Source organism: Oryctolagus cuniculus, chromosome 17 (assembly GCF_964237555.1).
Source record: "Oryctolagus cuniculus chromosome 17, mOryCun1.1, whole genome shotgun sequence".
In the NCBI taxonomy this organism is placed as follows: Eukaryota; Metazoa; Chordata; class Mammalia; order Lagomorpha; family Leporidae; genus Oryctolagus; species Oryctolagus cuniculus.
In genome coordinates, this window is record NC_091448.1 from 10,679,873 (window position 1) to 10,707,639 (window position 27,767).

The following is a 27,767-nucleotide window of genomic DNA, read 5'->3' on the forward strand; positions in this document are numbered from 1 at the left end:
GATTTTGTCCTTTATGTTTTTTAGAACTAGGGAAGATTCTGTGACACTTACTTCTATAATTTTTAATTGGTCATTAAAGTTCCCTAACAATTAATGCTAACATGAAAATACGAATTTCAGTTCTTTGGAAAAGCATCTTTGGTATATCAAGGTTTAAAATTAAATGCTCCATTTTATAAAACAATTTTTAAAAATACAGTAAATAAAATACATTTTTCCAAAAAACATGCAGTTTTCTAATAATGAAAAAGTGAATGTTTAGATTTTGATACTAAAGAAAACATAGAAACTAACATATAATATAGATCATTTTATAAAAGAAAGAAAACCTATATGCAGTTTTGTTTCTAGTGAATGCATTTGGCCTATTTCCAATGCTTTGTATTTTTGCAAAATGTAGCTATTACCAGCATCATTATAAGTTACATCTTTTGATCTATTTTTGTGTCACTTTTAGAACTTTGCAGAGATCTTGATCGATGTTGTGACCAAGGCATTGAGAATTATGGTGTTTCCATGACAACTCTGAATGAGGTGTTCCTCAAATTAGAAGGAAAATCAACTATTGATGAAAAAGGTAAAAAAAAAAAAAAAAGGAAAGGAAAAGGAGAAAATAAACTTGAATTTCACTTTTCCATGCAATGTTTTATCTTGCAAGTGTGTTTTGAACCATAACATTTTATGTGTTTATTGATGTTATGATTCAGGGTGTCTTGGGGAAATAAAGCAGAGAGGAAATATATCTCTATGAAAAAAAGCAATATGCAACACTAGATTTTCATTGAGCATATAATAACTATGTGTTATAATATTATACAAATGTAAGAACTATAAATAAAGAAAATTCAAATTTACATTGATGATTCCTTTTCTTGCAGTATTCTGGAGATATTATTCCAATGTTTTCAGGACTCAGTCATTGCTGTTGAAAGATCTGCTGTTACTGTAATTGTCATTTCTTGGAAAGTATTGTCTTTACTTTCTTTATCTCTTTATTTTTATAAAAGTCTATTTTATTTTTTGAAAGGCAGAGTTAACAGAGAGAGAAAGAGACAAAGAGATCTTCCATCCTCAGGTTCACTCATCAGATGGCTTCAACAGCCAGGCTGGGCCAGCCCAAACCCAGCAGACAGTGTGGGGAGCAACTGGGAGCAACTCGGACTAGACTAAGTTACTGGAATTAAGACTTATTCTATGCATCTGCTCTCCCACAATATGGCGCTGGGAGAGGAGAAAACAGCTTCTACGCAGCTGCCTCTTGCCAACTTGAGTGATGACCTCCAGGAGCTGATCCTGCTCCTGATTGGAGGAGAGCAGCGTACTCGGCGTGTGGGCAGCCGAGTTGGGATTGGCAGAGGAGGACTATAAAGGAGGAGAGAGACAGCATGCACTGGGAACATCTAAGGGGAACATCTATCTGAGGAACACCTGTGCAGCCCCCCGAGAAAGCCGGCCGGCGGTGTGCCGCTCCCCTGCGGAAGTGGGGAATGTGGCCAGGGGGAACTGCCCTTCCATGGAGGTGGAAGGGACAGTAGCCAACCCGGGAAGAACCAGCAGCAAACCCGGGGAGGGCCGAGCAGACAAAAGAACAGCGCAGGGTCCTGTGTCGTTCCTCCACGAAGAGGGGGAGCGACATAATGGTGCCGTGACTCGGATATGAAGCCTAGGCAGGGCTTAGTGTCGTTCCTCCATGAAGAGGGGGAGCGACATAATGGTGCCGTGACTCGGATAGGAAATCTAGGACGGATAGGAAACTTAGGAGGGAAGAAACGGGAAGAAGTGGGAAATTACCGGAGAGAGAGACTAGCAAACAGCCTAGGGAAAAGCCGGACGAAAAAGGTGCCGGAAGAAGCTATTGAAAGCCTAGGCATAGACTCAGATACGGACTACGGGGGGAAGCTGGGAGAAATCTCTAAGGTCGAAAGCGAAAGTGAAAGCTAGAACAAACAGACTCGGACGCGGACTGTGGGGAGAAGCCAGGAGAAATTAGGGAGGAATATTGTTGGAAGAAAACTTAGGGAAACATACCGGGTAGAGAAAAATGTTAGGGAGGATGAAGCTGCGAGTGCAGGCCGAGGCGGAGACGTAAGCCAGCTTGGAATTCAAGTCACCCCGGGGAGCAAGAGGCGAAGATCTGGAACCAGAGACGTGGGCCGCCAGGTTGGAATTCGCCAGGTTAGTCCGGGGAACTTGGATTGAATACTAGTGGCGGAGACGTAAGCTACGCTGTGTGACTCGCGGAAGCCGCCACGTGCAGAGAGAGCACGGGGCGTGAATAGATAAGGAACGCGGGGCTGGCGCGAGGCCGTGGTGCGGGTGCGAAGTGCGTGGAGACCGCGGAGCGTGCGCGCAGAGCCGTGAAGCTGCCACGGGGCGAGGTGCCGAGAAGCAGCCTCGGGGCGGGCGCCGGGAAGCTGCAGGGATAAGAGAAACAGAAGTTTAGAAGTAAAATGAGAGAAATAGGAATGCTGGTAGATAGAAGTAAAATAGGAGAAATAGGAATGCCCGGAGATAGAGAAATAGAGAAATAGAAAGGCCTCCCCACAACATGGCAATGAGAGAGCTTGGATTCGGTCTGCCTGATTAGGGAAGTGGTGAGCACCTGTGGGCGGCTAGCAGCTTATGCGCCGCAGGTCACCGAAGACAGGCACGTTATTAACATCAATAGGCCTCCCCACAATATGGCTATGAGAAGGCTTGGATTCGGTCTGCCTGATTAGTAAGGCAGTAAGCACCAGCAGGCGGCTCGACCAGAGTATGAGCCACAGGTCACCGAAGATAGGCACGAATCAACACCAATAGGCCTCCCCACAATATGGCAATGAGAAGGCTTGGATTCGGTCTGCCTGATTATTAAGGCGGTAATCACCAGCAGGCGGCTCGATCAGAGTATGAGCCGCAGGTCACCGAAGATAGGCACGAATCAACACCAATAGGCCTCCCCACAATATGGCAATGAGAGGGCTTGGATTCGGTTTGCCTGATTGATAGGACTTGTAAGAACCTGTGGCAACTCTAGCAAGCAGAGCAGAGTGTGTGCCGCGGGACACCGAAGACAGGCGCGTATCAACGCCAAAAAATAAAAAGAAAGGGGGATCTGTGGGGAGCAACTGGGAGCAACTCGGACTAGACTAAGTTACTGGAATTAAGACTTATTCTATGCATCTGCTCTCCCACAATATGGCGCTGGGAGAGGAGAAAACAGCTTCTACGCAGCTGCCTCTTGCCAACTTGAGTGATGACCTCCAGGAGCTGATCCTGCTCCTGATTGGAGGAGAGCAGCGTACTCGGCGTGTGGGCAGCCGAGTTGGGATTGGCAGAGGAGGACTATAAAGGAGGAGAGAGACGGCATGCACCGGGAACATCTAAGGGGAACATCTATCTGAGGAACACCTGTGCAGCCCCCCGAGAAAGCCGGCCGGCGGTGTGCCGCTCCCCTGCGGAAGTGGGGAATGTGGCCAGGGGGAACTGCCCTTCCATGGAGGTGGAAGGGACAGTAGCCAACCCGGGAAGAACCAGCAGCAAACCCGGGGAGGGCCGAGCAGACAAAAGAACAGCGCAGGGTCCTGTGTCGTTCCTCCACGAAGAGGGGGAGCGACAGACAGGAGTTCTTCTAGGTCTCAACACATGGGTGCATGGGGACAAGCACCCGGGCCATCCTCCACTGCTTTCCCAGTCACATTAGCAAAGAGCTAGATGGGAAGTGCAGCAGCTGAGATTTAAACTGGCACCCGTATGGGATGCTGGCACTGCGCGTGGCAGCTGAACCCGCTATGCCACAGTGCTGGTCCATCTTTACTTTCTGATTGCTTCCAAGATATTTCCTTATTTCTAGTTTACTACCCTTGTACTTTGTACACTCTTCACTGTGTTCTTTATTTTCATGTTTGTCATTTTCTGCTTTTCTTTGATTGATCAAAATTTTTAATCCCTCTTTAATCTGTATTTGAAATTATAAGCTTGATGCATTCTTAGGGGCTAGACTTAAAGTGTTTGGTATGCCTAGAGCTAATCATTAACTCTATGCTTCGCTTCAAAAGAGATAACTTGTATCCTGATTTTAACCATGTCTATATTACAACTCTACCATTTTTATTTTCTTGGAAGGGAGAAGAGAGACTTCTATATGTACTAATTCTCCCACCTTGCTCAGAAATACTATTAGTTTACCTCTTACAATAAATAAATTTGTTTATGAATTTCTTTTCATTGACTTCCCTAGAACAAAATGAATCCAATAAAACCACAAATGGTTAGCTTTTTTTTTTTCAGGAAACACAAGATTTTCTTTTCATATAACAATACATTTTCTTCTTTCCTATTTATTCAATAATTATTCGGATAATGGCAAGAATTAGATTACTTGCATTTTTTCTCAAGATACTAACAAGGACAACTTTGGATGAAAAGAGAATCATAAGTATAGCTAAATAATAAAGAACTAGAATGGAACATTTTAAGTTATTGATCTTATGTTTCAGATGGTGGGATTCAGGAACAAGTACAAAGTGATCACTTGAAAGATACGAGAAGCCATGTTGAGCTGGGGCAAGTTTTGTCTTCCTTAAATGAAACAAGAACAATCAATGGCATGGCTCTCTGGAGGCAGCAGCTCTGTGCTATAGCAAAAGTTCGCTTCCTAAAGTTAAAGAATGAAAGAAAAAGCCTGCTGGCAATGTGAGTATCTGAGTGTTTCAAAATTGGTTTGTGCACTCAAAGTAAGAGTGCAAAGCGGAGGGAGGATCTCTCTCTCTCTCTCCCCCTCTCCCTCTCTTTCTCTTTCTCTCTCTCTGTCTCTCTCACTGTGTGGGGCTCCATGGGGTGCGCAGCCATGGAGCCCCCACGTCAAGGTCGGTCTGATAGCTGTTGCTGTGTCTTTATCACAAGGCGGATGTTGCTAGTTTCGGTTAGGGCAATGCTTTCCCATGGTTGGGACTTTCCAGAGGAGTTGAGAATGTTGTAAACAACAAGATGGCGCCGAGGACCGCGCGGTGAGCCTGCCTGCTGCGTAACACCTCATCTGATTGGCCCGAGGACGCATGCACACTGTGTGAACAGATAGCAGATTGGAGTGTCCCGTGCATCGACTTGAGCCCGCTTGCAATTGGCCGGATTTTGTATATAAGCTGTGTGCTGAGGAAGGAGGGGGCTTTTTCTTTCCACTCTCCTCCCTTCATTCTTTCTCTGTCGCTGTTGTTTTCTCATTAAAAGTCTACTGAAGACCGATAAGCTGCGAGCAGTGTCGTTCCTTTGTGGGCAAGGGAGCGACACACTGTCTATAACTCTACCTGTCAAATAAAAAAAAAAGAGTGCAAAGCAAAATACAACAATAATTCAAATAAGCTCCAGCAACAACATATAGTCATTTAAGGAAAGAAGCAATTTTTATTTTTTTTATTTTTATTTATTTATTTTTTTTTGACAGGCAGAGTGGACAGTGAGAGAGAGAGACAGAGAGACAGGTCTTCCTTTGCCGTTGGTTCACCCTCCAATGGCCGCCGCTGCAGCTGGCGCACCGCGCTGATCCGATGGCAGGAGCCAGGATCCAGGTGCTTTTCCTGGTCTCCCATGGGGTGCAGGGCCCAAGCACCTGGGCCATCCTCCACTGCACTCCCTGGCCATAGCAGAGAGCTGGCCTGGAAGAGGGGCAACCCGGACAGAATCCGGCACCCCGACCGGGACTAGAACCCGGTGTGCCGGCGCCGCAAGGTGGAGGATTAGCCTATTGAGCCACGGCGCCGGCAAGGAAAGAAGCAATTTTTAACTATTCATGTACATATAAAATTAAAACATAAAGGTTGAGATTAATTTCACACAGATTTTATTATAACAAATATGCAGAAATTTATTTTAAGTAGTCATTTCATGCTGTTGTGGGGACTGGAAGGTCAGAAATCCATAGGGCAGACTAGTAGCAGGCTGAAAAACTCAGGTTAGGGTTAATGTTACCATCATCAGGCTGGAAACACAAGCAGAATATCTACATCACAATCTTTTAAAAATATTTATTTATTTGAAAGGCAGAGTTACAGAGAGGCAGAGAGAGAGAGAGAGAGAGAGAGAGAGCGAGCTTCCTTTGCTGGTTCACTCCAGAAATGGCCACAACAGCTGGAGCTGGGCGGATCCGAAGCCAAGATCCATGATCCGGGAGTCCTCTGGGTCTCCTATGTGGGTGCAGGGACCCAAGGACTTGGGCCATCTTCTGCTGCTTTCCCAGGCACATTAGCAGGGAGCTGGATCACAAGTGAAGCAACTGGGACACAAACCGGTTCCCGTATGGGATGTTGGCACTGCAGGCAGCTTCTTTACCCTCTACTTCATAGCACTGGACCCGACATCACAGTCTTGAGGCTCTGTGCCAACTGGCTTCACATCCATAACTGGAACCCACTGAGGAATTCATGCACTTCCCTACAGCTTCAACCTCATCACTGAATACTACATATCTTGCATAAAATCAGCACTCTGCTGACAACATTCATTCATTCAAAAATAAGTGAGCAGGATGGACATTTAGCCTAGAAGTTAAGATGCATGTACCCCACAGAAGAGTGCTTAGGATTAAATCCCAGTCCAGCTCCTGGCTCCAACTTCCTGCTAATGGGAACCTTGGGGGGCAGCAGTGATTGTTCAATTAAAATGGGTTTCTACCAGCCATGTAGGAGACCTGAATGGAATTCTCATTTTCAGGTTTTAACACTGGACCAATCTTGGCTTCTGCAGGCATGTGGCAGAGTGAACCAACAATGATTCTCTCTCTGTTTCTATCTCTCTTGTGCAAGCATGCTCTCTGTGTCCCTCTCCTTCTCAAATAAATAAATAAAATAAAAAAGAAACAAAAATATTTGTGAGCACTTCTGTGGAACACTATATTGATAAATGCTTATAATGTATATTAACTAAATCAGACATGACATTCAGCATTTGAGGGTGATTAGACATGTACTAAATAAATAACATCCAAAATAAAAGATCCTAAAAACTGTAGCATTTTGGAAGAGATGATGTCAAAATAGAGGTTTCAAAGAAAAAGCTCAGGGAGAGTTTGAATTTGGTGTAGGAGAATGGAATTTATTTAGCTAAAGATAAAAAGGAGGATAGAAATTCAGGCAGAGGAAGCAGTATTAAGTATGGAAATTCGTGAGAAAGTTAAAGAACTGTTAATTACAGCATAGGGTAGTTAATTAGTTAATTACAACATAGAGTGAGAAAGTAAAATAATTTTCAGAACACATTAAATAGGGCTAATTTTTTGCTGTGACTAATAAGAGGCAATGTAGTCTTCTTTTTATTTTGAGCAGGTGATTGACAGATCAGAATGTCAAGAAAATTGGACAATAGTGCGAAATTGTTGGGAAATAGTTAACATTTGAAACAATTAAAACAATCCATTGGGCACCGCCGGGGAAGCCTCACCGACTGTCCTTCCGCTGGGGTGCGAGCAGCTCTCTGGCCCTGCCTGGACCAGGCCACGCCTCCCAGAGCTCTTCCATTAACGCGGATGTCTGGTCTGGTGTGGTCTTGGTTGGGCAGGGGTCTGTCGCGCTGCGGGGGGGCGTAGCAAGCACTCCCAGCCCTAAGCCCCACACAGGTGTATCCGTTTAGAATCCGAAAGCTTGGGCCAGGCGGTGGAAATGGAACCCGGCACCTCTGCGAGTGGAGCTTCCTCAATGCACAGAGCTACAAGCTTAGGATGGAAGCGGAGAGTGGCTTGTATAGGCTCCTGGCTACTTCTCCCTTCCTCCCCCTGCTGACTGCTCGCTCACCCCTCACCCTCCCTATGCCACTCATTTCCCTCCCACCCCCTTGCTTTGGCCCTGCCTCCCCATTTGGGCCTGGGGTGGGGCCGGCAGGTGGGAGGGGTCTCAATAAAGTCTTAAAAAGCAAAAAAAAAAAAAAAAAAAAAAAAAAAGAATCCATTAGGACAATATTTTTTATTTTAAAAAGCAAATTTATTAGAGTCAAAGACTTCCATCCAGAGCAGTGTGGAGGGGACCTTCCAAGAGAGGAAAAAAACCCAAAGAACCTCATGGCACTGGGGTTTTTAAGTACAATTTTTAAGAAAAATACCTTGAGAATCAACTTAGTAGGATCAGAAGTGGAGCAACTGGGACTTGGAACCCATATGTGATGCCAGCACTGCTGGGGGTGGTTTAACCCACTGTGCCACAGCACCAGCCCCAGGAAAGAGTTTTAAAAGACCTGGTAACATTCAGTTACCAGGCTTGGACAAAACCCATCGAAAGACCTGATTCATGATCCTTTATCCTACCTGGCTTGCTCATGATAAAACAAAAAACCACCCAGGAGGGCGGGATAGGTAACTTGTGTTTACAATAAACTGTGAGTTCAGGGGACTGAAATCCTACTCCTTTGCCGTTCTCATGGTAAATTTGGAGATTCCCAGGAAGGAGAGAAGACATTTTGTTCTTGCTAAAGGTAACCTTTTGGGGGGAAGCAAGAATTCTACACCCCACATTCAACTGGGACTATCCTGAATGCCTATCAACCCATCTGACTCCTCACATTCCCCCCTCAAGAAGAATGGACCCTAACATCTGTTAGAGGGACTGGACAGTGATTGCTCTGGCTGTTTCATGTTGAAAAGGGGCATCACTGGGAAGTGCAGTCAAGACAGGGTTCCAGTAGGAGGTGGCTTCTCCAGGGGGATGCAGTGCCGGCTTTCAGAAACTGCTTCCATCCAAGGTTTCATGTGCATGGCCACCTAGAATTTTACTTTTTCAAGTCTGGAGAAAAAAAAAATCTAACAAGCAATTTAAACCCACGGGATCTAAAGCTGAGGGCAGAGGCATTATTAAAGCCCTTAAGAAAGATGCCGTCTAGTCAACAACAGGAGTCACTGTACACTTGCTCCCCATGTAAGATCTCTGTCCTTAATGTGTTGTACTATGTGGATTAACGGTAAAACTACTACTCAATCAGTACTTTATACTTTGTGTGTATTAACGGTAAAACTACTACTCAAACAGATACTTTGTGTATCTGTGTGGATGCAAACTGCTGAAATCTTAGTATATACCAAGTTGATCTTCTGTATATAAAGATAATTGAATATGAATCTTGATGAAGAATGGGATGGGAGAGGGAGTAAGAGATTGCATGGTTGCAGGTGGGAGGGAGGTTATGGGGGGATAAGCCACGATAATCCAAAAGTTGTACTTTTGAAATTTATATTTATTAAATAACAGTTTTTAAAACAAAAGAAAGATGCCGTCTAAACCACAAGCAAGTTTTCTCATTGAGAGGCAGATAGAAACTAACAGAAGGGGCTTGATAATCATCAGATGGGCTTTAAGGCTTTCTCAGTCAGGAGGTGCAACCCTGTCTATGTCTTTACATGGGGCACATGATAAGGGAGGTGTGAGTCTTGTTAGGGAAGCCACCTTGTTGACTTCCATTACCTAGCTGAGCTGGAGGAGAGCTGGCTTGAAGAGAAGGCAGGTGGCATCTCTAATAGGAAACACAGTTTCTGCCTGCAATGTTGCTGTCCCTACTTAGCCTCCCCTGACAGCAGAGGTTACTTTGGAAGCTGGGCCTAGTGAAGGGCTTTTTAGCTTAGAGCCAACAAGAGCTGTGGCTCTGACCTGGAGTCCTTCGACTCCAGGGTGGTTCTGTTTCCAGTTGCAGAATTCTTGGCTGGCAGAGCTGCCAGAGTTCTTCATAAGCTGACTTCCGCTGAAGCCCTGGCTGTCCATATCAAAAACCGTTGCAGTGGAATGGCCTGTTGGGTCTCCTTGATAGCAGATCACGGTGTAAAGCAACCCATTAATTGGTCTGCCACCTCATCTTTACATTTCTTCTGCTGCCTAGCTTCCTGTTCTTCCTGGTTTTTGTTAAAGCAGACCAGAGGAAACCTTTAACAGGATGCAAATCATGGGAGTTCTCAAGTAGCACAGTATTTAAAGAGATCAGGAAAGGTTGTTTTTTTTTTTTTTTTTAATTATTTATTTTTATTTGAAAGGCAGAGTTACAGGGAGAGAGAAGGACAGATAGAGATATCTTCTATCTGCTGGTTCATTCCCCACATGGCTGCAATGCCCCAGGCTGAGCTAGAAGCTTTTTCTGGGTCTCCCACATGGGTAATAGGGGCCCAAGGACTTGGGCTATATTCTGCCGCTTTTAAAGGCACATTAGCAGGATCAGAAGTGGAGCAACTGGGACTTGGAACCCGTATGTGATGCCAGCACTGCTGGGGGTGGTTTAACCCACTGTGCCACAGCGCCAGCCCCAGGAAAGAGTTTTAAAAGACCCAACTTGAAAAATAGAACAAGGAAGAAGATTTGGAGGCAAGCAATAATGATCTTAGAGTAGATAGGCATTTTCAATCAAATGGAAAAGAGAAATGAATTGAAAATGATTGATCAAAAAGCACAATTGAATGTGAAATATTGTAATTTATAGAAACTGGAGGGGCTAGCTCTGTGTCATAGCGGATAAAGCCACCGCCTGCAGGGCCGGCATCCCATATCGGTACCAGTTCGAGTCCCAGCTGCTCCACTTCTGATGCAGCTCTCTGCTATGGCCTGGGAAAGCAGTAGAGGATGGCCTGGGTCCTTGAGCCCCCTGCACCCACGTGGAAGACACCGAGGAGGCTCCTGGCTCCTGGCTTCAGGTCTGCACAGCTCCGGCCGTTGCTGTCAATTGGAGAGTGAACCAGCGGATGGAGACCCCTCTGTGTGTGTGTGTGTTTGTGTGTGTAAATCTGACTTTCAAATAAATAAATAAGTCTTGAAAAAAGAAAAAAGGAAAAAAAAGAACCAGGAAACAGGATGGAGAAAAAGTTCAGAGCACAGTGAGTCTGGGTGTTGGTGATATGTGAAACTGAAGTGTTAGAGAAAATAAAAGGAAGGAATGGAAAGTGTGGTTGCCTGTTATGAGCTCTTTAAGCTAAATTGAAATGTATGAGTATTACATGTTAACCCAATAGTTAAAAATAAAAAAGGAAGAAATGCAGAACTGAAAAGAAGCAAAAAAGTGGCACTGGAGAGAAAGATTAGGAGGGAGTCTCAACAGGTTTTATAAGCTCAAATCAAATGTCCAAGATAGTAGCCAACAGTGAAAGGGGGAGGGGAGAGTGATCAAAGACAAATATGTAGGAACATATTTTAGAAAGAAAGGGGGAAGCAAGGTTCAAATGTTTAATTAGTTCTTATAATTTATTTCTATGATTATTTCCATTGTCTGGTCAAACTTAAAATCCTATAGAAGTTGGTAGAGATTATTTCTTTCTTTACTATTTTCTTCCACATAGGTTAATGCTCTTTGGAATTAGTTTTTTTCCTCAACTTTTGGGATATCTCCTCTATGAATTATATCAAAAAAGTTACTCCTGGAGCCTGTCCCCACATTTGTACTTCCTCTCACCAGGACAACCACCACAAGATCCTCTGATTTATTTACTGATCATCAATAAAACAGGTAAACATGAACACAATGTGCAACTTGTAAGTATTCTTGCTGAGATTTCCCAGAAAACATAAAATGCGAAGAAAAATAAATTCTGCATACTTTAGAAAACATGGAGTCAAATAGAAAATTAATTAAACATTGAAGAATTCAAGACTGAAGAGTTTGTTTTAAAAATATATTTTGACAGTTTACTTAAACCTTAACACAGTTGCTCAAAGAATGCAAAGGGGTTTTAGAAAGAGTAAGCCATTGACTGATCTTTGAGGTCTTTTTTTGGTAACTTCTGGGAAAAAGATTAATAGCTTTGAGGAGCATTAATATTTTAAACTAACAGGAATTACAGGGAAATGCTTCAGCTCTAGGAAGAGTAACATTGTCATACTTATGATATAAGAATGAATTTTAGCACCAAAGCTCCAACTCTGGCCTTTAAAGAAAATTCTTAGATAGTCCTTATGGTATGCTTTGAGTGATGTCATTTAGAAATTTTGTTTTTTGACTATATAAAAATTTTTATTTGATTGTTTTATTTAATATTTGCATCCTATGGTCTTTATCTTCATGGCAGGATCAAGCATTGATAACTTTATATAATCCCTAAGATGACAGAATATAGCTTTAGACATGGATGCCTTTGGAATTAGAAATGGTGCAGATGAATCATCGTACAATGGTGCTATCATGGTCTCTGGTGATGCAAAGGTATTTTGGGCTCTAATTTCTGCATTTTACTGAAGATGGATTGGGGCATACAATGTTCGATCATTCATATCAATTGATATATCAGGCCAGTTTGATACAAGCAAATGAGATGTTTCTCATTTTTTATAGGAGAAGCAAGGCTACAACTATTTGCCGACAGTGTCGGTATAACAATATACAATAAAATGCTGTGTTATTTAATTTCATATGAAGTTATATGAATTGCTCTCATTAATAATTTAATATTATAATCAGTTGGATTCCATACAATTACCTTAAATTCTGTTCTCAGTTACAGCTGAGAACAGCTGTCCAATTTTAACTTGTCTTTTACTTTCTAGATTGCTGTATCTTCTTCTAGTGTCACTCACTTATGTTGCTTACCCAGACTCTGTAGGAGTGAGTTAGTGATTCTTGTGGAAGACAAATATAAAAAGGTGGAATGTTCATTCTAAATGTAGAAATCACAGCTGTTCACTTCATAATGCCTGATCGTACCTTGTCCAAGTTAATTTTCAGGAATACTTTCCATGCCATCAATAAAGTCAACCTAATGAGTTCTTGATAGCCCTTAATAAAATTAGTTTCTATTATGTTCAGAAAAATCATTATTAAAAACAACACCCTTGGGGGTAGCATTGTGGCACAGTGGGTTAAGCTTCTGTCTATAATGCTGGCATCCCATATGAACACTGATTTAAGTCCTGGCTACTCCACTTGCACTCCAGCTCCCTTCTAATGTATCTGGGAAAGCAGTGGAAGATGGACCCAGTGTTTAGGCTCCTGCCACCAACATTGGAGACCTATTTGGAGTTCCAGGATCCTGGCTTTGTGCTGAGCCAGCCCTGGGCATTGCAGCCAACTGGGGAGTGACCCAGCAGATGAAAAATCTCTCTCTGTACCTTTTCTCCTCTCTCTGTAACTCTTTTAAATAAATAAATAAATCTTAAAAAAGACACCCTTCACAATAATAAACATTCCTTTAGGTAACTACGTTAGATAATGTGCATTTGATTTATTCATAATTAGAAAACTGCATTATCAAAGCTTGCACGTATTTTGAGCAATGTAGAGAATATATTTTTTAAAAAAGAAATAATCAGTCTCTATGTGTGTGTATATATATGTATGTTATATTGTGTGTAATTTATTTGTAAGTCAGTATTTGTGAAAACCAATGCTTTCCTTATAAATGCCTGACTGCTTCCTGCTTCCCAAGTAGCCATACATCCTTTATTTAAAAGATAAATGTATCAGGGATGGCACTGTGGCTTAGCAGGTAAAACTGCCACATGCAGTGCTGCCATCCCATATGGGTGCTGGTTTGAGTCCCGGTTGCTCCACTTCCGATCCAGCTCTCTGTTATGGCTTCGGATGGCAATAAAGGATGTCCCAAATCCTTGGGCCCCTGCACCCCTATGGGAGGCCCGGAGGAAGCTCCTGGCTGCTGGCTTTAGATTGGCCCAGCTCTGATCATTGTGGCCATTTGTGGGTGAACTGGCAAATAGAAAACTTCTCTCTCTCTCTTCCTCTGCCTCTCTGTAACTCTGCCTTTGTAATAAATAAATAAATTTTTTTAAAAAATGAATATATCACTTTTTGAAACAAAGTCTATGGCCATATGAAAGAAAGGTTGCATTATGGGGTTTTTAGTGTTGTTTTAAAAATCATTTAAATATTTTTTGTGAGATTTTAGATATAGGTAGCAATGTTTCTGGTGATATGGTAAGTAGGAACCAAAACGTGAGCTTCCTTTAAGAGTATTGGGAACTAATCAAATAATATGGTGATGATTATATTAATCACATCCCTTCTTTGGCTCTATTATTATATTATCACTAATTTGAATTATTTTCTACAATAACCATTACATTTTGAATTTGCTTTCTGAGAATTTAGAAACATTGATTATATTTTAGGATCACAGATTTTCAATAGCATGTAATACCAAAAGGCTGAATTGTTTTCCTGTCCTGATGGATATCATTAGCAATGGACTACTTGGGATGTTTAATTCTTTGGAACAGATTCAAACTGACAGAGCACATTTTTTGAAGTAAGTACAATATTCAATATTATCTCACTTTTATTGAGCCCTTAAAAATTTTAGGAAAATTATTGAAATGGTAAAATAATGCATATACATTTTTGTGAATCTATTCTTAAATAAATTTAGGTTTTATATCTACAGTCATCCTTCAGTATCCACAAGGGATTGAATCCAATGCCACCAAAATAACAAAATCCTGCTCAAGCCCCTTATATAAAATATTGTGGTTCTTACATATAACCTATGCAACCTCTCCTCTATACTTTAAATCATCTCTAGATTACCTATAATATCTAATGTAATATAAAAGATTTATAAATAATTCTTACACTGTATTGTTTGTAGCTGACCTTGAGTTCATATGTAGATAGGTTTTCTCTTTGAATTGCCACCCTGATCCCCACCCAGTTCTTGGCATTCTCCTACAATTCTGCAGGCCCATGCTCCTTGATTCTGCAGCACAGGGCTCCCTGTAGCTCAGAACTTGTTTCTGACTCCACGTGTTAACTTTCCACAGCTTAGGTCCTAGGGTGCTCCCAAGCAGCGCCCCCTGCAAGTTCTCAGTTGACCAAACTACCCAGATGGTACCAAATGTTTTTCTGTGGGTCTCTCCAGGCTGAGTCCCACCATACTGTGACTGTGGGTGTGCATAATCCAACATGGAAATAACATGTTGCTTATGAACCAAGTTATGAGGAAAAGTCCTGGATGGTTAAACTATTGTGAATTTCCCATCCCCAGAAATATTCCAAATCAGGATATCAACAATGGTGTCCCCATAAGCAAAAAATACGTAATGAGTGATTCCCCTTGGTGTCTTTTGTTCCCCTTTGCAAGACCTCATCTCCACATATGCATCTTGGTTCAATTAGTTTTTTATATTCTGGAAGGTCTCAGAGGGGCATGGAATTTTAGGGGGGGTCAGAAAAGATAAGTAAAAGGACTCCAAAACTTATAAATTTAGATGAGTTGCATTGTAGTAAAACAACTGGTCATACATAACATTTAGGTTCATTTCAGAACAAGATGCTCTCTAACCTGTACAAAGTTTTCAGTTTTTTTAATACAGTGTCTTTATGTGGAACGTGTGTTATTTTTCTCCAAGCCCCATCATTCTTATTTTCTAAGATCTACCTCCTCATTAGTTTATACAAGGACACTTCAAAAAGTTCATGGAAATGTGTATGATGAAAAATTATGCATGGAATTCAAAATTGCTTACACCGAAATGAACTTGTCTTTTAATCTCCTCTCCCACAAACTTTTTGAAGTTTTCTTACATCTTCCAGGTCTCTGAATGCACTTGACTTTGTTGCTTCTGCATTAGGCTGAACCAAGAAAATGGGTCTCCATAAATATTGCATTTAACTATTTGGCAGCATTTTCTGAAAGTAACATAATAGCCCCCCAGTGACAGTCCATAATCTCTATTGTTTATTACAACAGCCAGCCTGGATGTATGTAAGCAGTGTATGTAAGAATGTAATTGGGAAGTCAGAGAGCAGAGCCATTACACCTCCTTCCTAAGTTATTAACTGTGGGAACTTAGCCAATTCATCTCTCTTGATTGCACACTCTTCGTCATAAGTAAACGGGATCCATATTCAAAATACCACAGTTGCTGCAATGCAGGATTAATAATGAATGTAAGAAATCGCAAATGTGAGTAGGACCTTTGGAAGAGCTTTGAGTGGTTATATCAAGGCGTTTGAGTGATTCAGGTGAGAAAGCACAAATGAACAAGATGCCAAATTGCCATCAGCTCACCACGCTCTGATGGATTTCAGGAGCACAGGTCTCATGAATACGAGTACCTGAGTAATGCCTTCTTCTGGATACTAGCGGCAGCCTGCTTCACTCCTTATATTGCGATGAGCAGCATCAGTGACTACAAAGTAGGAAGAATTAAAAGTCCTCAAATGTGTTTAGTATCCAGAAAACCCTCCTGGCCCATTGTGATCCTATTTAAATGCAGGGGATGTATCTAACTTATGTGCTTGATATAAGGAATGATCAAGCATTACAACAATAAATTGCCAAATATTAAGAAAATGCTATTTTTATTTAATGTGGGACTTCAGGAAGGAGGGCTTGGTAGATATTATCAACCATCAGTGAATGGCTACTTTTAAGTGCTATAATACAGAGTTTTATTACAGTTACTTATCCACTGACATAATCACATCTCCCCCTCAATGATAGTTTCATTTAGATGGTGATAGCTAAACATCCCTGACCAACTCACCACAGCACTTCTGTTTATTGTAGGAAAGGATTGTCCCTTTAAGGCTTGATTTGTGTGATGCTTTTATATAAAATTCAAGCAACCCATGAGTGTCTCTATCTTCCCACGATACTTCCAGTGCCCCTAAAAGGCCCTTTTGCATATATTCACCTCCTTAACGTCATCAACTGAGTCTTGCTTTGTGCTATGAAACCATGCGTAAGTTCATTGATATATTTGTCTTTGTGCTCTAAAATTATACCTATTATTAGCAACTTCTCATCTAAGAAACGCAAATAAGATCACATATTCACTCTTTGTTACTATCATTTTTATTGCTTTTTATCACACTTAATTACCTAATAATTTTTAGCAGATTTATTTATTTGAAATGCAGAGTTATAGAGGGGGAGTGAGAGACACAGAGAGAGATTGTCCATTCACTGGTTCATTTTCCAAATGGGTGCAATAGCCTGGGTTGGACCAGGCTGAAGCCCAAAACCTGGAACTCCATTTGGGTCTCCCACATGGGTAGAAGGGACCCAAGTTTTCAGAATTTCTTCCACTACTTTCCCAGGCACTAGCAGGGAGCTGGATCAATTGTGGAGTAGCCGAGACATGAACCAGCACTCATATGGGGAGCCAACGTTGCAGGCCCCACACTCTTTTTATTCTTGTTTGTAGTTAAATCTCCTTGGTTCAGATATGGATTTTGATAGCTACTTAACTATCAGAATTTCTTGATCTCACCTTTGTCATCAGTAAAATGGAGATAATTGTTTTATCTATTTGAAATAGGTTTCTGTGAGGATGTGATTCCATTCTGGAACCCTATTCAGATAGTTCCAGAATTATATATCAGATAATTCCACAGATATATAGCATTCTTAAATGATGTATTTCATTATATTATACAATTATACAGTATATTATATTAGCATACTTGATACCTCCACATAGATGAGTAACATATTTTACATATAAGCAAAGAAAACTTTTAGTTTCTGGGCAGACTTTCTCATCTCCCAACTTTCCCATCCCAGTAAATGGCACTGCCGTCCACAGCTGCTCTAGCTTCACACCTGGGAGTTATCTTTGTTTTTCTCTTTCTTTTATCTTCCTTATCTAATCTATCATTAATTCCTTTAAATTATACTTAAAATGTATCAAATCTGTTCACTTCTTTTTATCTCCTGGCCTAAGTCATCATCATTTCTTATCTGATTACTATGATAGCTACCCATTTGTCTTATTCATATTTAATTCTTTCAATATAACCAGACAGCTTTCATAAGTTTAAATCAGATCATCTTATTAAACAACTTCCAGCTGCTTCCTTTTGCATTTGGAATTAAATTCTTTAGGTTGTCTGACAGAGCTTTGCACTATCTGTCTCTTCTCTACCACTCCGCCTTTCCTCATTGCGGTCTCCTGATCTACCTCTCCTTGCCTTCCTTCCAGTTCTCAAATATGCAAATGACACCTGGGCTTTTCACTGGCTCTTCCTTCTGGTGGAATACTCTCTTCTATGCCTTGAACACATGACTTCTTAGATCTCAGCACAAGTTACATTTTAGCTTTAGACTGCTTCCCCCGTTTAAAATAGATGCACTATCACTGCCGCAGAGCTCATTTAAAAAAATCTGTACATAGTACCTATTGTTCTCTGAGTCTTTCCTCATTTGTTTGCCAGCTTTAACCTCCCCATGAGGAATAGTCATCATCAGAGAAGGAATATGTTTTTTTCTAAATCTTATTTTTGCTCATCTCTTTTAGCAATACACAATTTTCATTTACTCTTGATTAAAACCGAGGAGCTATTCCTGCTAGGGTTATCGGATTAAGCAGGTAATATTAAGTTCAGGAGGCCGGTGCCGTGGCTCACTAGGCTAATCCTCTGCCTGTGGTGCTGGCACACCGAGTTCTAGTCCTGGTCGGGGCGCCGGATTCTGTCCCAGTTGCTCCTCTTCCAGTCCAGCTCTCTGCTGTGGCCTGAGAGTACAGTGGAGGATGGCTCAAGTCCTTGGGCCCTGCACTCGCATGGGAGACCAGGAGGAAGCACCTGGGTCCTGGCTTTGGATCAGTGCGGTGCGCCCGCTGCAGCGGTCATTATGGGGTAAACCAACGGAAAAAGGAAGACCTTTCTCTCTGTCTCTCTCACTGTCCACTCTGCTTGTCAAAAAAAAAAAAAAAAAAGTTCAGGAGACCAGTGCTGCAGCATAGTAGGTTAAGCCATGGCCTGCAGTGCTGGGTTGTGTCCTTGCTATTCCTCTTCTGATCCAGCTCCCTGCTGATGGCCTGGAAGAACCGTGGAAGATGGGCCAAGTGCTTGGGTCCCTGCACACACATGGGAGACCAAGAAGAAGCTCCTGGCTCCTGGCTTTGGATTGGCCCAGCTCCAACCATTGCAGCCATCTGGGGAGTGAACCAGCAAATGGAAGACCTTTCTCTGTGTCTCTCCCTCTCTCTGTTTTTAACTCTACTTCTCAAATAAATAACGATCTATTTAAAAAATTAGATTCAGTTAAACCAATATTGGATTAAAAATGAGTATTTTTAGTGTAACTGTGTTCCAAATATTGCACAACACGTACTCAAAAATTATTTGTATAACATTCAAATTTAATTGGTGACCCCATGACCTTGATTCTCACCCCACTCCCTACCCCCAATCTCCATAGCCAGGAATGGTGAAATCATGGAATTTATTTCTGATATAGCTCTAGAATCTCTGTTTTCCTCTCTCTTCTACAGCACTCTAGTCAGAGCCATCATCATCTCCCTTCAGGATGGGCACAACAGCCTCCCTAACTGTTCTCTATGGATCTTCTCAGATTTTCACAACGTATGTCTGAGAAATATCCTAAAAAGTAGACTGTGTTAATTCCCTGGCTAAATCCCACCAGTGGTTTCTCATAGTACAAAGGAACAAAAATGAAATTGTTTCTATAACCTGCAAGATCAAAGATGATCTCTACCAAGGTGTATCTTTCTATGCTGAGCTGATGCCACTGTCACCTTGATAGCCATGTCCAGCCATACCTGGCTTCTTTCCAGTCTCCCCCAAACCTACAACTCCCCCTGTTATAGGACCTCATTATGCTATTCTATCTACCTACAGTGCTTACAAGAAAATGTTAACCCATTTCTGTTGAAACTTTGTGCAATTTGCAAGGGTCAGCATCAAAGGAAAGAAGAGAGCTGATGTCTTCTCATTTAGATAACGTCCAGTCATTCTACGATGGAACACTAGATAGTTACATTAGTGCATTTTTCCCTTTAGATGGTAAAGCATAACATAGTTTACAGTAGAACAGTATTTTAAAAAGTTTATAGAAAATGAAATGCTGCAGAAAGTTTTTGAAATTCTTGTACAATAAGACCCCTTCTAATATCAAAACCTCTGAAGCAAGTAGCATCATCATATAATAAATGAGAATAATATTTATAAAAGGGATATGACAAAAATAAATGTTTTATAACTATATATTTCCCAAATATCAACTTTTCAAGACTTTTTGTTCTTCTATTTCTTTATCAGCAAAAAATACATTCCCAGCTTTGGATCTCAGGCCTCTACCCTTCTGCTTACTGGTTCGGACAGGCCCTGGTGGATGTTCCCTTGTACTTCTTGATACTTCTCCTAATGCAAATAATAGATTATGTTTTTAGCCCAGATGAGATTATATTTATAATTCAAAACCTGCTAATTCAGGTAAGTGACAAAATTTACAAAATGTTCTTTTGGACTTTTTTCAAGAATGCAGTAACATTAATCTTAAACCAAAGAACTTCAAATTAAATGTGCTATAACATATTGGCATATTGAGGTATGAGTATGAATACTTCCCTAAATGGGATTTACTATATCCGACATTAATACCTTAATATTTCTATTTTCAGATCCTGTGCAGTATTGGATATGTCTCATCTCTTGTTTTCTTGACATACGTGATTTCATTCATTTGTTGCAATGGTAGGAAAAATAGTGGCATTTGGTCATTTTTCTTCTTAATTTTAAGTATACATATGGTAGATATTATTTTAAGCAGTTTTTTATGAGTAAGAATATGTTTTAATTTTGTACTAATGATAATGGTAAATTAATATTTCTCTCAAGAATATTCTGATCACTCTAAGATGATCTTAGACTTATATAAAATATACTGTATACGAGGCTATATATATCCTCTATAACTATGACCCAGTCAATGTTCTCCAGAGTGAGAGACTCCCTTGAGCTAAAGACTTCTACCTCTAACAGTTCACTTATAATTTCACTTCAGTATTTAGAAAGGACCTTCTTGCCCACACATCTGAAAAACCACTGTCTCCTTAATCTTATTTTTCCTTGCCTGTTAATAGGTTGCATTATCATTGCAAAATTCAACCAGCTAGTTACACATACCAAAAATCTGGAATTGTCCTTTCTTCCTCTCATTGTCTCTTTCCACATTCAACTCCTATGTCCCTGAGACTCTAAACCTTTCCCTGTCTGTTTTATGTGTTCCAACTATATGTTTACATCAGCGTCTAAGCTTTCGTCTTCCTCACCTGGAGTGTTGCAATAGCTCTGTACCTGGTTGCTGTGTTTCTACTCCTTAGTCCTATAAGCTACTTCTTATATAATAACATAAGTAATCTTTTAAAAATAAATCTTAACTGAAAAATATGACCTAGACACAGATAAACACACATATTTTAAGTGCAATAAAATATAAGGGAGCACTTCCATAAAAAACAAACAGAAAAAGAATAGAGCATAGATAGGGTCTAGAAGCCCCTCAGACCCATTCCCAACATTATCCCCTCTTCATAAGAAATCATCATTCTTAGTTGTAATTCAATCAATCGACTTAGCTAGTTCTGAATTTAATGAAAATGGAATCATAGAACACATTATTCTGTATCTTCTCCTTTAAAGAAAGATTTATGTACTTATCCATTTATTTGAAAGGCAGAGTTACAGAGAGAAGGTGAGAGACAGAGAGAGAAAAAGAGATCTTTTATCTTATGGTTCACTCCCCAGATGGCTGTAACTGCCAAGGGCTGGATCAAGCTGAAGTTGGAAGCCATCCAGGTCTCCTATGTGGGTGATAGGGGCTCAAATACTTGGGCCATCTTCCACTGCTTTCCCAGGTGCATTAGCAGAGAACTGGATTGGAAGTAGAGCAGTTGAGATTTGAACCTGCACTCACAGGCGGTGATCTGATGCTATTCCACAATGCCAGCTGCTGCATCTTCTCTTAATCAGGAATGAATTGTTAGAAAATATGCTGTTGTATCTGATAACTACCATCATAGTTAATTCCTTTCCATTGCTGTAGTGTTCTATTGATGAATATTCTATAATGTGTTTTGCCATTATTGTGATAATCAAGCAGCTTCCTCTTTTGGACTGTCATGAATAAGGCTGTATGGATGTTCTTGTGTCTTTTGGTTCAAATATATGTGTATGCTGAGACATAAACCTGGCAGTACAGCAATTGGGTTGGTATTCACATATTCAACTTCAGTAGATCTTGCCAAAGAGCTTTCCAAATTGCTTGTACCATGAGTAGTTTGTGATAATTTCAGTGGATTATGTGGGGAATGCTTCATATCTTTACCAAAATTTGGAAGAAACAAAAATAAAAACATAACAAGTGAGCACAAAATACAAATTATAAAATAAAAATAAAGGAAATGATTTTCATATTGAATTAAACATTAAACTCAACATATTCTCTACAACAAACACATGTGCATCACAGACATTGACTTAGCAGACTTTTTTTTTTAAATACAGAAAATTGGAGATGGCCACACCAATAACAGATAAAGTCAAATTTGATTCCAAACGTCTTAGATTAAAAAAGGGTAGGTTGACAAAATGTGAACTCTGTGAGCAAGACAACTTATATTTTGCTTCACAAACAATATATGACAATAAAAATACTTTTTTATAAAAGATTTATTTATTTATTTGAAAGGCAATACAGAAAAAGAAGAAAATAAAAGGAGATCTTCCATCCACTGCTTCACTCCCCAAATGTCAGTAATGGTTAGAGCTGGGCCAGGCCAATGCCAGGAGCCAGGAGGTTCTTCCCTGTCTCCCATATGGGTGTTGGGGCCCAAGTACTTGGGCCATCATTCACTGCTTTCTCAGGCACATCAGTGGGGAGATGGATCATAAGTGGTGCAGCCAGGACTCGAACCAGCACTCATATAGGGTGCCAGCATTGCAGGTGGAGGCTTAACCTTCTAAGCCACAGTGCTGGCCCCCACAGTAAAAATACTTAACACAATCACCTCTAAAGTTACAACTTGCCTGTTTCAGAACTGAAAGATCAGGTATAAAAAAAAATGAGCTAATATATAGAGATTTAAGTTAAACATTTTTAAAGTTGAATTTGATTAGATATGTTGACTAAAATATTGCTATTAGACCAGAGAACTAATAAAAACTCTTGGGAGAATGATGCCTTACACAGAGAGGATGGATGCCAGGGGCATATTATTCTACAAGATCTGAGCTGAATTGGTGTGTGCCAAGGTCTTACAGTATGCCAATGTCTTGACATCTTTGTCAAGTGCATCTTTGATGCACTGCCTACTGGGTAAATAGAAAACTAATGAAAAACACAGGTGTAACTCACAGAAGAAAATAATCAGGCTAAGAATGGACCAAGCTGAGCATCCATCTGTGCCCCTAGGCATTATTGCATTCAGAAGAGAAGATATACATGAAAAAAGAGTGTTTTAAAGAAATCGTAAATACCTATCAGAGCAAATAGAAGATATGGATGAGGTTGCATATGTTAGAAATATCCAAGATAATGCCTTAAACTTATTGAGTAAGAAATATCCAAGATAAAAAGATAGCCCATGACAACTCTCTAAACACACATGACAATATAAATTTACAAAGGCAAAAGGAACAGCAATAACAACTACAAGTGAAACAAATTAACATAATATCCCACAAAAGATTCAGAATAGTGGTAGGCATTTTGTTCAGCAGCTAAGACATTGTTTGGGATGCCTGCATCCCATATTGGATTCCCTTAGTATCAATTTCAGTTCTACTCCCAATTCCAGCTTCCTACTTAATGTGCACTCGGAGAGGCAGCAGATAATGGCTCAAGTACTTTGGTCCCTGCCTCCCATGTGAGAGACATGAATTGATTCCTGGCTTCTGGTTTTCACCTGGCACAGCCCTGAAAGTTGTGGGCATTTGGGAGGAGAATCAGTGGATGAGGGATTCTCTCACTCTGCCTTTCAAACAAATAATATTAATTAATTAAACATTTTAAAAACATGTAGGATAGGCCAGTGCCGTGGCTCACTTGGCTAATCCTCCTCCTGTAGCTCTGGCACCCTGGGGTTCTAGTCCCGGTTGGGGCACTGGGTACTAGTCCCAGTTGCTCCTCTTCCAGTCCAGCTCTCTGCTGTGGCCCAGGAGGGCAGCAGAGGATGGCCCAAGTGCTTGGGCCCCTGCACCCGCATGGGAGACCGGGAGGAAGCACCCGGCTCCTGGCTTCAGATTGGCACAGCGCCGGTCATAGCAGCCATTAGGGAGTGAACCAATAGAAGGAAGACCTTTCTCTTTGTCTCTCTCTCACTGTCTATAACTCTACCTGTCAAATAAAAAAATAAATAAAAAAGAAAAAAAGAAAAAACACGTAGGATAAAACTTTCATTAGAACTTTTCTGTAAAAGATTTGAGAAAAAAGTATAAATTTAATAAGATAAAAGGTCAATTTAAGGATGATAAAATATCCTGTATGAGAAGAAGATATTTTGAGCAACATAAACACGTTAAAGTGTCATTTAATTGCAGAACTAATAGTGACTTTAAAAAATGGAAAATCTAATTATAGATGTAAAATAAAGGATTAAAATAATCTCAAATTAGCAAAATAATAATGAAAAATATACATGCAGACAAAACCAATCTAATAAAAGAATAAATTATATTTTCATTTAATGAATCCATTAAGTCTTTATATGTATCATTTTTAATGATATAATTCTATTATAATTCTACATATTAAGCTATAATATAATAAAATGTCCTCTAATAAAGAAAATAACTATTATTGAATGATTAATACTAATTAAAATATGAAATTTCAAAATAAAAACATCCAAGAAGTAAATGGAAACCAAACAGAAAAGAATTTAAGTGAACATCAGATTTGTCTCCTATAATTCTCTGTTTCAGTTATCATTTATCTGAAGCACTGTGAATGAAATCTCTGTCCTCCAAAATTATATCTAGAGAAGCTATAATCAGAGAGGTTAGATATCTCAAATACAAATTAAAGCAATGCAGTTATTATAAGCTGTGTTCACTCAATTCACACAAAGACCTGCATACAGGTATTTATAGTAACTTCATTTGCAGTGACCAAAACGTGGAAGCAATCAGTATGTATGTTCCAGAAGTTGAATAGATAAATAAACATTGTTGGCCATATGGGAGCCAGTTCAAGTCTCAGCTCCCTTCTAATGCACTGGGAAAGCTGAAGAATATGGCCCAAGTGTTGACCTCTGCATCCGTGTGGAAGACCTGGATGGAGTTCTAGGGTCCTGACTTTGACCTGGTCCATCCCCAGCTGTTGCAGCCACTTGGGGAGTGAACCAGCAGATGTAAGATATTTCTGTGTGTGTATGTGTGTGTGTGTGTGTGTCCCTCTCTCTGTATCACTGCCTTTCAAATATATAAGAAATCTTTAAAAAAGTAAAACAGTGGGTATATATCATTATAGATTTGTCCAAATCTGTAGAATATATAACACCAAAGAGAAAAATACAGTGGAAATATTGACTTGAGGAGAGAGATCCAAATTTAAGAGAACATTAATGAGATGAACACTTACCCTCTTGGAAAACATGTTGTACTTCAGATCATTGCAGTGATATTGTTCTGTGCTTTTATTTTAGATTACCATCTTTTCGTTAGTTGCCACAGATCTCAATGAATATGGATTTTTAGGACTACTTTTCACCACCATATTAATACCACCCTTCACACTGACTGGCTCTCTATTAATTTTCTCAGAGGTAAGCAATGCCAATCCTGTCCTGCATCATTAAAATCATGGCCATTGAAGAAAGTTTTGAATAGAAATCCCAGTCTCTTACCACAGCAAGGTGGAATATTCCCATTTGGTAGGAAGCCCTGCCTTGGTTTTTGAAGGTCAAAGGCAACTACAGGGAAGTAACATTTTCTAGTTCTCATGGTAATCCTCATTTCTGGGACCCCTATTATGGAGCCAAAGAGATGCCTATTTTTTGTTTCGATACTAACAGACACACAAAAGGAAATGTCTATTGGATACATAAGGCTAGCATTCAATGTGTCAGAGTGTATGGAGAATGGGACTAAAACAAATATTGTTTATAGATGGTTTTAAAGCCATGGAACCGGTTATTATAAGTTACAGAATAAGAATGTGAATAAAAATGAGAATGACTGATGAAATGTAAGGATTATACAAATGGAGGTCCAAGAACTAAACTCCAAAACTTAGAGTTTAGGAAGAGGAAGAGTCAGCAAATCAGTCTGAGAAGGAAACAGGGAAATGGGAGGGGGAAAAAGCAGACAGCTAAGTTCCAAAAATCTCTTCAGAAATTATCCTTAGACATTCATGTACCAGTTTGGAAAAGGGTGTGTCAGATAGTAGTAAAGAATGTTTGAAGGTGCAAGGAGTAATTAAACCATCAAATACAATTCAAAGATCTTGAAAGATGACCACTGAAAAGGAACTACTGGATTTAACTTTATGAAAATCTTTGGTGATATTAACAAAGTTGTTTTCACCTGAAGTGTAATCCAAAAACCTAGAAAGAGTGAACTCAGTAGTGACTATGAGATGAGGAACTAGTGACAATAGGAATAGGCAAGTGTTTGTAGGAGCTTTGCTAAGAAGAGTAGCAGAGAATGAATTGTAGATGAATGAGGAAAGTAGATTTTTCTTGTTTTTCTTTGTTCTTAGTGGGTAGATACTATATGCTCATGTGAGGGAAATTTACTGTGAAAAAAAAAAAAAAGAAATTGGGTCTACGTAAGACCCTTGAATAGCTGAAAAAGAAACCAGTGCAGTACACAACGGAGGAGCTGCAGTCCATAAAAACTGGAACATTCTGTTTATCAAGATCAGAATACATGCATGCAGAGGTGTAGTTTAGTGGTTCTGCTGGTAGAAAGATGAGATGTTTCTCTTGTGACTGACTCTACTTTCTTAAAGAAATAAGAAATGAAGTCATCAGATTAGAGTGACATGGTCAAGGAGGATTGAGATCCTGAAATAGAAGATACGGAAAATTATTTCACCACACGGGCTCTACTTTTGAAATGAAGTCAGCAAAGTTAAGAATTTCTTATGGCAGATACATAGTTGTATTCAGTCAGGGCTAGAAATTTTCCCAGTAAGTTTGTCAAATAAAAGAATAAGGGAGCAGTAGTTTTTTTTTTTGTTTGTTTGTTTGTTTGTTTGTTTGACAGGCAGAGTGGACAGTGACAGAGAGAGACAGAGAGAAAGGTCTTCCTTTGCCGTTGGTTCACCCTCCAATGGCTGCCACGGCTGGCACGCTGCGGCCGGCGCACCGCACTGATCCGATGGCAGGAGCCAGGTGCTTCTCCTGGTCTCCCATGGGGTGCAGGGCCCAAGCACTTGGGCCATCCTCCACTGCACTCCCTGGCCACAGCAGAGAGCTGGCCTGGAAGAGGGGCAACCGGGACAGAATCCAGCGCCCCAACCGGGACTAGAACCCGGTGTGCCGGCGCCGCAAGGCGGAGGATTAGCCTAGTGAGCTGCGGCGCAGTAGTTTTAAATAAGGAAGAATTAAATAATGGTCCTTAACTTCTAAACTAGGGGGCAATCAGATTAAGGATGTGAGGGGCTTATGGATAATGGGGAACACATTGGTGGATTAGAGATTCACCAACTCCAATTCATGAAGCAAGGAAACTGAAAAAAATTAAATATGTTGGCATAGAGAGCAGAGTCCAGGATCCTGCAGTTAATTTGGATGGGATGTAATTGCTGGAAGTGGGCGATTGAGGCACTTAGGAGAATAAGATGATTTGAAATGACATCAGGATCTTGAAAAGCCTCCAATGTGGAAACAAAAACATCTTTTCCAGAGAGTAGCTGGCTGTGGTGCTAAGAAATTTACTGCAAAGTATTTAAAATTGCTCAGGAAAACAAGTCTTGGTAAATATAGCTTAAGAAACAAAATTGGCCCTTTCCCCTTTCTTCACTAAAGAGTTGGGGGAAGTTGGGAAAAGTACTTCTATATATACATGGAAAACCCCAGGTAAAGAACTTGTCTTCAGCCAGAAGTTATTGTCATGATTATTATCAAAAGCAA

General features: G+C 40.4%; 1 protein-coding gene across 1 annotated transcript in view; it reads left to right on the forward strand.

The window, feature by feature from the left end:
* ABCA9 (ATP binding cassette subfamily A member 9) overlaps positions 1-27,767 on the forward strand; it is a 77,843-nt gene that overhangs the window by 37,594 nt on the left and 12,482 nt on the right. The window contains 9 exon segments of the mRNA XM_051825137.2: positions 458-577; positions 4,482-4,677; positions 11,273-11,439; positions 11,999-12,132; positions 14,052-14,192; positions 15,973-16,077; positions 19,948-20,121; positions 20,310-20,438; positions 25,335-25,454. Of these exon segments, the coding sequence (XP_051681097.2) occupies positions 458-577; positions 4,482-4,677; positions 11,273-11,439; positions 11,999-12,132; positions 14,052-14,192; positions 15,973-16,077; positions 19,948-20,121; positions 20,310-20,438; positions 25,335-25,454 (1,286 nt within the window).